This window comes from Myxine glutinosa, chromosome 5 (genome assembly GCF_964187855.1).
Source record: "Myxine glutinosa chromosome 5, kmMyxGlut1.1, whole genome shotgun sequence".
In the NCBI taxonomy this organism is placed as follows: domain Eukaryota; kingdom Metazoa; phylum Chordata; class Myxini; order Myxiniformes; family Myxinidae; genus Myxine; species Myxine glutinosa.
Genome location: NC_136265.1, coordinates 2,348,751 through 2,362,149, shown reverse-complemented (window position 1 = coordinate 2,362,149; position 13,399 = coordinate 2,348,751). Strand labels below are relative to the sequence as shown.

The 13,399-nt window shown below is 43.4% G+C and overlaps 1 protein-coding gene and 1 long non-coding RNA gene across 4 annotated transcripts in view; one reads left to right on the top strand and one right to left on the bottom strand.

Moving 5' to 3' along the window:
* Positions 1 to 11,924, top strand: part of LOC137428037 (receptor-type tyrosine-protein phosphatase eta-like) — a 111,715-nt gene extending 99,791 nt beyond the window's left edge. For 2 of the 3 annotated variants that reach the window (XM_068117969.2, XM_068117967.2), the window contains one exon: positions 9,986 to 11,924. In XM_068117969.2, the coding sequence (XP_067974070.2) occupies positions 9,986 to 10,084 (99 nt within the window). In that variant the 3' untranslated portion in view covers positions 10,085 to 11,924. The remainder of the gene's footprint in view (positions 1 to 9,985) is intronic. The other variant, XR_013623391.1, reaches the window with a different exon arrangement.
* The window catches only part of LOC144892193 (uncharacterized), a 477,241-nt gene that overhangs the window by 433,301 nt on the left and 30,541 nt on the right, over positions 1 to 13,399 (bottom strand). The gene's annotated exons all lie outside the window — the stretch shown is intronic.

The window sequence follows — 13,399 nt, the reverse complement described above, 5'->3', positions numbered from 1 at the left end:
CCTCGTAGCTTGTTCATGCAGGGAATATGCCTCGTAGCTTGTTCATAAACAGAATATGCCTCGTAGCTTGTTCATACAGGGAATATGCCTCGTAGCTTGTTCATGCAGGGAATATGCCTCATAGCTTGTTCATAAAGAGAATATGCCTCATAGCTTGTTCATACAGGGAATATGCCTCATAGCTTGTTCATGCAGGGAATATGCCTTGTTGCTTGTTCATACAGGGAATATGCCTCATAGCTTGTTCATGCAGGGAATATGCCTCGTAGCTTGTTCATAAAGAGAATATGCCTTGTAGCTTGTTCATATAGGGAATATGCCTCGTAGCTTGTTCATAAAGAGAATATGCCTCATAGCTTGTTCATAAACAGAATATGCCTCGTAGCTTGTTCACACAGGGAATATGCCTCGTAGCTTGTTCATAAAGAGAATATGCCTCGTAGCTTGTTCATAAAGAGAATATGCCTCGTAGCTTGTTCATAAACAGAATATGCCTTGTAGCTTGTTCATAAAGAGAATATGCCTCATAGCTTGTTCATACAGGGAATATGCCTCGTAGCTTGTTCATAAAGAGAATATGCCTCATAGCTTGTTCATAAAGAGAATATCCCTCATAGCTTGTTCATAAAGAGAATATGCCTCGTAGCTTGTTCATACAGGGAATATACCTCATAGCTTGTTCATAAAGAGAATATGCCTCATAGCTTATTCATTAAGAGAATATGCCTCGTAGCTTGTTCATACAGGGAATATGCCTCGTAGCTTGTTCATAAAGAGAATATGCCTCGTAGCTTGTTCATAAAGAGAATATGCCTCGTAGCTTGTTCATAAAGAGAATATGCCTCGTAGCTTGTTCATTAAGAGAATATGCCTCGTAGCTTGTTCATAAAGAGAATATGCCTTGTAGCTTGTTCATAAAGAGAATATGCCTCGTAGCTTGTTTATAAAGAGAATATGCCTCGCAGCTTGTTCATTGAGAGAATATGCCTCATAGCTTGTTTATCAAGAGAATATGCCTCGCAGCTTGTTCATTGAGAGAATATGCCTCGCAGCTTGTTCATAAAGAGAATATGCCTCATAGCTTGTTCATAAAGAGAATATGCCTCGTAGCTTGTTCATAAACAGAATATGCCTTGTAGCTTGTTCATAAAGAGAATATGCCTCGTAGCTTGTTCATACAGGGAATATGCCTCGTAGCTTGTTCATAAAGAGAATATGCCTCATAGCTTGTTCATAAAGAAAATATGCCTCATAGCTTGTTCATAAAGGGAATATGCCTCGTAGCTTGTTCATACAGGGAATATCCCTCATAGCTTGTTCATAAAGAGAATATGCCTCATAGCTTATTCATAAAGAGAATATGCCTCGTAGCTTGTTCATACAGGGAATATGCCTCGTAGCTTGTTCATAAAGAGAATATGCCTCGTAGCTTGTTCAGAAAGAGAATATGCCTCGTAGCTTGTTCATAAAGAGAATATGCCTCGTAGCTTGTTCTTTAAGGGAATATGCCTCGAAGCTTGTCCATCAAGAGAATATGCCTCGAAGCTTGTTCATTCAGAGAATATGCCTCGTAGCTTGTTCATAAAGAGAATATGCCTTGTAGCTTGTTCATTAAGAGAATATGCCTCATAGCTTGTTCATTCAGAGAATATGCCTCATAGCTTGTTCATAAAGAGAATATGCCTTGTAGCTTGTTCATTCAGAGAATATGCCTCATAGCTTGTTCATTTAGAGAATGTGCCTTGTAGCTTGTTCATAAAGATTATATGCCTCATAGCTTGTTCATTAAGAGAATATGCCTCATAGCTTGTTCATAAAGAGAATATGCCTCATAGCTTGTTCATAAAGGGAATATGTCTCGAAGCTTGTTCTTTAAGGGAATATGCCTCAAAGCTTGTCCATCAAGAGAATATGCCTCGTAGCTTGTTCATTCAGAGGATATGCCTCATAGCTTGTTCATTCAGAGGATATGCCTCGTAGCTTGTTCATAAAGAGAATATGCCTCACAGCTTGTTCATTAAGAGAATATGCCTCGTAGCTTGTTCATTCGGAGAATATGCCTCGTAGCTTGTTCATAAAGAGAATATGCCTTGTACCTTGTTCATTTAGAGAATGTGCCTTGTAGCTTGTTCATAAAGATAATATGCCTCATAGCTTGTTCATGAAGAGAATATGCCTCATAGCTTGTTCATAAAGAGAATATGCCTCATAGCTTGTTCGCGAAGGGAATATGCCTCGTAGCTTGTTCATGAAGGGAATATGCCTTGTAGCTTGTTCATAAAGAGAATATGCCTCATAGCTTGTTCATAAAGGGAATATGCCTTGTAGCTTGTTCATAAAGAGAATATGCCTCATGGCTTGTTCATCAAGGGAATATGCCTCGTAGCTTATTCATAAAGAGAATATGCCTCATAGCTTGTTCATAAAGGGAATATGCCTTGTAGCTTGTTCATAAAGAGAATATGCCTCAAAGCTTGTTCATAAAGGGAATATGCCTCGTAGCTTATTCATGAAGAGAATATGCCTCATCGCTTGTTCATAAAGGGAGTATGCCTTGTAGCTTGTTCATTAAGAGAACTAGCGTGACTTGGCGCACTCCGCGCACCTCACCACATGTCGTTTCAGAGGGATAGGCATCTTTGACCATTTTGCTGTCTTTTGGATATTTGGGGTCTTCATGGTGTTTTGGGTCTTCGGGGTCTTTTAGGTCTTAAGGGAATTTTGTTTCCTCTGGGTCTTTAAGAGTCTTTGGGGTATTTTGGTTATTTGGGGTATGAAGGGTATTTTGGGTCTGAAGGGTCTTTGGTATTTTCAGGGTTTTTTGGGTCTTCAGGGCGTTTTGGGTCTTCGGTGTCTTTTGGGTCTTAGGGGTGTTTTGGGTCTTTGGGGTATTTTTGAGTCTTCGGGGTGTTTTGGGTCTTTGGGGTATTTTAGGGTCTTCGGGGTGTTTTGGGTTTTCGGGGTCTTTTGAGTCTTTTTTTTTTGTATGCAAGATCGAGGCTTGTGTAAGAGCTAAAGGTCTTCGGGGTATTTTGGGTCTTCAGGGCCATTTGGGTCTTCAGGGTCTTTTTGAGCATCAGGGCCATCAAGGGTATTTTGGGTCTTTGGGGTGTTTTGGGTCTTTGGGGTGCTTTGGGTCTTCTGGTTCTTTGGGGTATTTTGGGTCTTCAGGGTATTTAACGGTCTTTGTAGTATTCAGGGTGTTTTGGGTCTTCAGGGTGTTTTGGGTCCTCAGGGTATTTTGGGTCTTTGGGGTGTTTTGGGACTTTGGGGTGTTTTGGTCTTCAGGGTGTTTTGGGTCTTTGGGGTCTTTTGGTTCATCTGGGTCTTTGGGTCTTTTTGGGGTATTCAGGGTGTTTTGGGTCTTCGGCGTCTTATGGGTTTTCGGGGTCATTTGAGGTTTTTTGTTTTTGGTTTTTTGGGGATACAAGATCGAGGCTCATGAAAGAACTAAAAGTCTTTGTGGTCTTTTGGGTCTTCGTGGCCATTTGGGACTTCAGGGTCTTTTTGAACATCAGGGCCATCAAGGGTATTTTGGGTCTTTGGGGTGTTTTGGGTCTTCGGGTTCTTTGGGGTCTTTTGGGTCTTCAGGGTATTTAAGGGTATTTGTAGTATTCAGGGTGTTTTGGGTCTTCAGGGTGTTTTGGGTCTTCGGGGTCTTTTGGGTATTTGGAGTCTTTTGGGCCTTCGGGGTGTTTTAGGTATTCAGTGTGTTTTAGGTGTTCGGGGTGTTTTGGGTCTTCGGGGTGTTTTGGGTCTTTGGGGTATTTTGGGTCTTCGGGGTGTTTTGGCTCTTCGGGGTGTTTTGGATCTTCAGGGTCTTTTGGGTCTTCAGGGTATTTTTGGTTTTCGGGATGTTTTGGGTCTTCGGGGTATTTTGAGTCTTCAGGGTCTGTAAAGGGTCTTTTGGGTCTTCCGGTTGCTTTTAGGTCTTCGGGGTGTTTTGGGTCTTCTTGTGTCCTTGGGGTCTTTTTGGGTCTTTTGGGTATTCGGGGTGTTTTGGGTATTCGGGGTGTTTTGGGTCTTCGGGGTGTTTTGGGTCTTCGGGGTGTTTTGGGTCTTCAGGGTCTTTTGGGTATCTTAGGTGTTCGGGGTCTTTTGGATCCTCAGGGCCTTTCAGGGTATTTGGGTCTTTGGGGTGTTTTGGGTCTTCAGAGTTTTCAGGGTATTTTGGGTCTTCAGGGGTCTTGCTGGTCTTGAGGGTATTGGGGTAATTAAAGGGTCATCAAAGGTCTGAGGGGTCTCAGCAGTCTACACGTAATTAAGAGGGTTAATTAAGAGGGTTTTAATTTAATTTGAAGAAGAAGAAGACGTTTTCGTCTCATGTAAACAAACCTACATAATGACATAAACATATACATTTGCTTTATTACAATAAGACTAGTGGGGTCACCCGTGGGAATCCCACGGGCATGGACGTGTGTGACATTTGGACAGCCTCATTTAGTTGCTGCACATTAAGTTTTACAAAATGGTTACTGGCAATTTATCAGATCCTCAAATGATGTAATCTACACAATTTATTTACTTCTGATAACATGTGAATGCATGTGCGTGCACATGGGAAATACAGTTTGAAATGTGTGATTACATCTCATGTAAAATGTGGCGTCAAGAGGTCAAATCCTCTTCCTCCCCACCCCCATCCCCATCCCTCTCACATCACGCACACTGCACCTGGGAGTGGATCACCCACACACACGGGGAAGTGGGAACACATACACACGGGGGAGTGGGTCACACACACACACACACACACACACACACACAGATGGGGGGGGGGGGGGAGTGGGTCACACACACATGAGGGGGGGGGCTGGTTCACACACACACACACACACACACACACACAGGGAGGGGGGGGAGTGGGTCACACACACACACACATGGGGGACTGGGTCACACACACACACTCGGGGGACTGGGTCACACACACACACACACACACACACACACACACACACATGGGGGTGGGTCACACACACAGGGGGGAGTGGGTCACACACACACACACACACACACACACACAGATGGGGGGGGGGGGGGGAGTGGGTCACACACACATGAGGGGGGGGGGGAGACTGGTTCACACACACACACACACACACACACACACGGGGAGGGGGGGGGAGTGGGTCACACACACACACACATGGGTGACTGGGTCACACACACACACTCGGGGGACTGGGTCACACACACACACACACACACACACACACACACACACACACACACACACACGGGCACACGGGCACATGATATGATAGATATGCCTTGTAGCTTATTCATTAAGAGAATATGCCTCATAGCTTGTTTATTAAGAGAATATGCCTCACAGCTTGTTCATGAAGAGAATATCCCTTGTAGCTTGTTCATAAAGAGAATATGCCTCGCAGCTTGTTCATAAAGAGAATATGCCTCGTAGCTTGTTCATAAACAGAATATGCCTCGTAGCTTGTTCATAAAGAGAATATGCCTCGTAGCTTGTTCATAAAGAGAATATACCTCGCAGCTTGTTCATAAACAGAATATGCCTCGTAGCTTGTTCATAAACAGAATATGCCTCGTAGCTTGTTCATGAAGAGAATATGCCTCATAGCCTTTTTTCTGTATACAAGATCGAGGCTCGTGAAAGAGCGAACATCAATCACAAAAAGGACAAACGGACACACAAAATATACAATAAAGGGAGCGGGAGGCTTGATGAACAAGCTGTGAGCTTGATCATGAAGATAATATTTCTTGTAGCTTGTTCATTCAGAGAATATGCCTTATAGCTTGTTTATAAAGAGAATATGCCTCGCAGCTTGTTCATTGAGAGAATATGCCTCATAGCTTGTTTATAAAGAGAATATGCCTCGCAGCTTGTTCATTGAGAGAATATGCCTCATAGCTTGTTTATAAAGAGAATATGCCTCGCAGCTTGTTCATTGAGAGAATATGCCTCATCGCTTGTTTATCAAGAGAATATGCCTCGCAGCTTGTTCATTGAGAGAATATGCCTCGCAGCTTGTTCGTAAAGAGAATATGCCTCATAGCTTGTTCATAAAGAGAATATGCCTCGTAGCCTTTTTTTTTGTATACAAGATCGAGGCTCGTGAAAGAGCGAACATCAATCACAAAAAAGGACAAACGGACACACAAAATATACAATAAAGGGAGCGTGAGGCTTGATGAACAAGCTGTGAGCTTGATCATAAAGATAATATTTCTTGTAGCTTGTTCATTCAGAGAATATGCCTCGTAGCTTGTTGTCCCCCATCGCACCGCGGAGCGAAAGGGGGACTATGGTTTTCCCCTCCGTCCGTGTGTCCGTCCGGGTGTGCGTGCGGGCGTGCGTGCGCAAGCAAAGGACCGAATTCTAATTTGGTGTGTGGGTGCAACCCACGTCAAAATCCAAGATGGCCGCCGCCATGTATGTCTGACGCCATGAATGTCTGAACCTTGTGAGCGGAATATCTTGAAAAATAAGCAAAGTACCAACATCTAATTTGGTGTGTGGGTGTATCTCGGCATACGGAACAAGGCTATTGAAAATTGGGTCGCCAAGTCAAAATCCAAGATGGCCGCCACCATATATATGTCTGAACCTTGTGAGCGAAATATCTTGAAAAATAAACGAACTACTAACTTCTAATCTGGTGTGTGGGTGTATCTACGCATAAGGGAGAACGCTATTGCAAATTGTGTCGCCACATCAAAATCCAAGATGGCCGCCACCATATATATGTCTGAACCTTGTGAGCGAAATATCTTGAAAAATAAATGATCTACTAACTTCTAATCTGGTGTGTGGGTGTATCTACGCATAAGGGAGAACGCTATTGCAAATTGGGTCGCCACATCAAAATCCAAGATGGCCGCCTTGCGTCATCCACTTTGTCAACTCACATCACTTCACCGACAGGGGACCGAGGCGTAACGCTTGTTCATACAGGGAATATGCCTCTTAGCTTGTTCATACAGGGAATATGCCTCGTAACTTGTTCATAAAGAGTATACAGTATGCCTCGTAGCTTGTTCATACAGGGAATATGCCTCGTAGCTTGTTCATACAGGGAATATGCCTCGTAGCTTGTTCATACAGGGAATATGCCTTGTAGCTTGTTCATACAGGGGATATGCCTCGTAGCTTGTTCATACAGGGAATATGCCTCATAGCTTGTTCATACAGGGAATATGCCTCGTAGCTTGTTCGTACAGGGAATATTCCTCGTAGCTTGTTCATAAAGAGAATATGCCTCGTAGCTTGTTCATACAGGGAATTTGCCTCGTAGCTTGTTCATAAAGAGAATATGCCTCATAGCTTGTTCATAAAGGGAATATGCCTCGTAGCTTGTTCATACAGGGAATATGCCTCATAGCTTGTTCATAAAGAGAATATGCCTCTTAGCTTGTTCATACAGGGAATATGCCTCGTAGCTTGTTCATACAGGGAATATGCCTCGTAGCTTGTTCATACAGGGAATATGCCTCATAGCTTGTTCATAAAGAGAATATGCCTCGTAGCTTGTTCATACAGGGAATATGCCTCGTAGCTTGTTCATAAAGACTATACAGTATGCCTCGTAGCTTGCTCATACAGGGAATATGCCTCGTAGCTTGTTCATGCAGGGAATATGCCTCGTAGCTTGTTCATAAAGAGAATATGCCTCGTAGCTTGTTCATACAGGGAATATGCCTCATAGCTTGTTCATAAAGAGAATATGCCTCGTAGCTTGTTCATACAGGGAATATGCCTCATAGCTTGTTCATAAAGAGTATACAGTATGCCTCGTAGCTTGTTCATACAGGGAATATGCCTCGTAGCTTGTTCATGCAGGGAATATGCCTCGTAGCTTGTTCATAAAGAGAATATGCCTCGTAGCTTGTTCATACAGGGAATATGCCTCGTAGCTTGTTCATGCAGGGAATATGCCTCATAGCTTGTTCATAAAGAGAATATGCCTCATAGCTTGTTCATACAGGGAATATGCCTCGTAGCTTGTTCATGCAGGGAATATGCCTTGTAGCTTGTTCATACAGGGAATATGCCTCGTAGCTTGTTCATGCAGGGAATATGCCTCGTAGCTTGTTCATAAAGAGAATATGCCTTGTAGCTTGTTCATATAGGGAATATGCCTCGTAGCTTGTTCATAAAGAGAATATGCCTCATAGCTTGTTCATAAACAGAATATGCCTCGTAGCTTGTTCATACAGGAAATATGCCTCGTAGCTTGTTCATAAAGAGAATATGCCTCGTAGCTTGTTCAGAAAGAGAATATGCCTCGTAGCTTGTTCATAAACAGAATATGCCTTGTAGCTTGTTCATAAAGAGAATATGCCTCGTAGCTTGTTCATACAGGGAATATGCCTCGTAGCTTGTTCATAAAGAGAATATGCCTCATAGCTTGTTCATAAAGAGAATATGCCTCATAGCTTGTTCATAAAGAGAATATGCATCGTAGCTTGTTCATACAGGGAATATCCCTCATAGCTTGTTCATAAAGAGAATATGCCTCATAGCTTATTCATAAAGAGAATATGCCTCGTAGCTTGTTCATACAGGGAATATGCCTCGTAGCTTGTTCATAAAGAGAATATGCCTCGTAGCTTGTTCATAAAGAGAATATGCCTCGTAGCTTGTTCATAAAGAGAATATGCCTTGTAGCCTGTTCATAAAGAGAATATGCCTCGTAGCTTGTTTATAAAGAGAATATGCCTCGCAGCTTGTTCATTGAGAGAATATGCCTTATAGCTTGTTTATCAAGAGAATATGCCTCGCAGCTTGTTCATTGAGAGAATATGCCTCGCAGCTTGTTCATAAAGAGAATATGCCTCATAGCTTGTTCATAAAGAGAATATGCCTCGTAGCTTGTTCATAAACAGAATATGCCTTGTAGCTTGTTCATAAAGAGAATATGCCTCGTAGCTTGTTCATACAGGGAATATGCCTCGTAGCTTGTTCATAAAGAGAATATGCCTCATAGCTTGTTCATAAAGAGAATATGCCTCATAGCTTGTTCATAAAGAGAATATGCCTCATAGCTTGTTCATACAGGGAATATCCCTCATAGCTTGTTCATAAAGAGAATATGCCTCATAGCTTATTCATAAAGAGAATATGCCTCATAGCTTGTTCATACAGGGAATATGCCTCGTAGCTTGTTCATAAAGAGAATATGCCTCGTAGCTTGTTCATAAAGAGAATATGCCTTGTAGCTTGTTCATAAAGAGAATATGCCTCGTAGCTTGTTCATAAAGAGAATATGCCTCGTAGCTTGTTCATAAAGAGAATATGCCTCGTAGCTTGTTCATAAAGAGAATATGCCTTGTAGCTTGTTCATAAAGAGAATATGCCTCGTAGCTTGTTCATAAAGAGAATATGCCTCGTAGCTTGTTCATACAGGGAATATGCCTCGTAGCTTGTTCATAAAGAGAATATGCCTCGTAGCTTGTTCATACAGGGAATATGCCTTGTAGCTTGTTCATACAGGGAATATGCCTCGTAGCTTGTTCATAAAGAGAATATGCCTCGTAGCTTGTTCATAAAGAGAATATGCCTCGTAGCTTGTTCATAAAGAGAATATGCCTCGTAGCTTGCGCGGAGGTGCTCCGTGTGAACAAAGCGCACTGTGATGAGAGAAGAGCCGGTTTCAATCCCGCCACATGTTTGATGTTCGTTTGTGCCATTCGAGTTAAACGTGCTCGGATCCACCTTCAGCCCATTCTTTCTGTCAGGAAGTTTATTGTGTTCATGTTTTGGCAGGTAACCCAGCATCACAGAAATGCAGTATCACTTCACAAAAATTCGGTTTTTACCTTTAATCCGGTCTCACTGTTCCACGAGCGAAGATTTTGAATATGATGAATAAGTGTCACCTATAAACCTTCACATTCTTGCCAAAATGTCAAATTATTTCCGGTTTTCATACCTTTGCATCATTGCTGACGTATACACCAAGTATTTGTAACTTCGTCTTGTCTCATTCTCTGGTTCCAGTCACAGTACATATTCCTGCACAATTGTGTGATGGACTATTTGAAGCCCAAGACATCCACTGGAGACCAGATCTACGAGAACTTTCCCATCAACTCTTAGAACAAAAAAAATTAACTTTCTTACAAAATGGGAATCACTATTGGTTCAGAGTACTTGGTAAAGACAGTGCAAAGCTATACTCATCACCTCAGCTGATAAACACCTTTTCTCACTTCATCAACCTCCAGACAGTTCATCAAATTATGTGATGATTGTCATTTTATTAATTCAATTTTAACTAAAAATGTGTTGAGCGAAAAGCTCATATTTTGAATACTGCCGAGATGTCACTGAACCCACAGAACGTTAAACCATGAACACAAGACCCAAGGTGTCACTGAACCCACAGAACGTTAAACCATGAACACAAGACCCAAGGTGTCACTGAACCCACAGAACGTTAAACCATGAACACAAGACCCAAGGTGTCACTGAACCCACAGAATGTTAAACAATGAACACTAGACCCAAGGTGTCACTGAACCCACAGAACGTTAAACCATGAACACTAGACCCAAGGTGTCACTGAACCCACAGAACGTTAAACAATGAACACAACCCAAGGTGTCACAAAACCCACAGAGCGTTAAACCATGAACACAAGACCCAAGGTGTCACTGAACCCACAGAACGTTAAACCATGAACACTAGACCCAAGGTGTCACTGAACCCACAGAACGTTAAACCATGAACACGAGACCCAAGGTGTCACAAAACCCACAGAGCATTAAACCATGAACACTAGACCCGAGGTGTCACGAAAGCCACAGAACGTTAAACCATGAACACTAGACCCAAGTTGTCACTGAACCCACAGAGCATTAAACCATGAATACGAGACCCAAGGTGTCACGAAACCCACAGAGCATTAAACCATGAACACGAGACCCAAGGTGTCACAAAACCCACAGAGCATTAAACCATGAATACGAGACCCAAGGTGTCACTGAACCCACAGAACGTTAAACCATGAATACGAGACCCAAGGTGTCACTGAACCCACAGAACGTTAAACCATGAATACGAGACCCAAGGTGTCACAAAACCCACAGAACGTTAAACCATGAACACAAGACCCAAGGTGTCACTAAACCCACAGAACGTTAAACCATGAATACGAGACCCAAGGTGTCACTGAACCCACAGAACGTTAAACCATGAATACGAGACCCAAGGTGTCACTGAACCCACAGAGCATTAAACCATGAATACGAGACCCAAGGTGTCACGAAACCCACAGAGCATTAAACCATGAACACTAGACCCGAGGTGTCACGAAAGCCACAGAACGTTAGACCATGAACACTAGACCCAAGGTGTCACTGAACCCACAGAGCATTAAACCATGAATACGAGACCCAAGGTGTCACGAAACCCACAGAGCATTAAACTATGAACACGAGACCCAAGGTGTCACTGAACCCACAGAACATTAAACCATGAACACTAGACCCGAGGTGTCACTAAACCCACAGAACGTTAAACCATGAACACTAGACCCGAGGTGTCACTAAACCCACAGGACGTTAAACCATGAACACTAGACCCAAGGTGTCACTAAACCCAAAGAACGTTAAACCATGAACATTAGACCCAAGTACGCACAGTCCCATCTTGGAGGTAATTGGGTCTCTACGTCTCATGATGGGAGGGATGCTCTGCTATATTTGCGTGAGAAATCAAATCCGGAATTTCAGGTTCACGTATTTTGGTAATTGGTTTTGAAAATAACATCTACCTGCCACTCCTGGTTTTAAAATTACCAGACCTGTTCACGAATAAGTCAAATGCTATGAAGGAGTTGTTAACCCAAGTAGTATTTTCTCTTCTTATCATGAATGATGTAAAACTTCACATGTATCGTATTACAGCTTTCTGGGTGAATAAACTTTTTTATGTCATGTGTCGTATCCTGTTTATTTTTTATGCACATTTATCCTGTTTGCCATTGCTTTCCGGACAGTAGAGTCACACTGGGTGGTTTGCCATTGCTTTCCGGACAGTAGAGTCACACTGGGTGGTTTGCCATTGCTTTCCGGACAGTAGAGTCACACTGGGTGGTTTGCCATTGCATTCCGGACAGTAGAGTCACACTGGGTGGTTTGCCATTGCTTTCCGGACAGTAGAGTCACACTGGCTGGTTTGCCATTGCTTTCCGGAAAGTAGAGTCACACTGGCTGGTTTGCCATTGCTTTCAGGACAGTAGAGTCACACTGGGTGGTTTGCCATTGCTTTCCGGAAAGTAGAGTCACACTGGGTGGTTTGCCATTGCTTTCCGGACAGTAGGGTTATACTGGGTGGTTTGCCATTGCTTTCCGGACAGTAGGGTTATACTGGGTGGTTTGCCATTGCTTTCCGGACAGTAGGGTTACACTGGGTGGTTTGCCATTGCTTTCCGGACAGTAGAGTCACACTGGGTGGTTTGCCATTGCATTCCGGACAGTAGAGTCACACTGGGTGGTTTGCCATTGCTTTCCGGACAGTAGGGTTACACTGGGTGGTTTGCCATTGCTTTCTGAGCTGTCGGGTTACACTAGGTGGTTTGCCATTGCTTTCTGAGCTGTAGGGTTATCATGGGTGGTTTGCCATTGCTTTCTGGGCAGTAGAGTTACACTGGGTGGTTTGCTATTGCTTTCTGAGCTGTCGGGTTACACTGGGTGGTTTGCCATTGCTTTCTGAGCTGTAGGGTTATCATGGGTGGTTTGCCATTGCTTTCCGGGCAGTATGGTTACACTGGGTGGTTTGCCATTGCTTTCCGAGCAGTAGGGTTACACTGGGTGGTTTGCCATTGCTTTCTGAGCTGTAGGGTTATCATGGGTGGTTTGCCATTGCTTTCCGGGCAGTCGGGTTACACTGGGTGGTTTGCCATTGCTTTCTGAGCTGTCGGGTTACACTAGGTGGTTTGCCATTGCTTTCTGAGCTGTAGGGTTATCATGGGTGGTTTGCCATTGCTTTCCAGGCAGTAGTGTTACACTGGGTGGTTTGCCATTGCTTTCTGAGCTGTCGGGTTACACTATGTGGTTTGCCATTGCTTTCTGAGCTGTCGGGTTACACTAGGTGGTTTGCCATTGCTTTCTGAGCTGTAGGGTTATCATGGGTGGTTTGCCATTGCTTTCCGGGCAGTAGGGTTACACTGGGTGGTTTGCCATTGCTTTCTGAGCTGTCGGGTTACACTGGGTGGTTTGCCATTGCTTTCTGAGCTGTAGGGTTATCATGGGTGGTTTGCCATTGCTTTCCAGGCAGTAGGGTTACACTGGGTGGTTTGCCATTGCTTTCCGGGCAGTAGGGTTACACTGGGTGGTTTGCCATTGCTTTCCGAGCAGTAGGGTTACACTGGGTGGTTTGCCATTGCTTTCCGGGCAGTAGGGTTATACT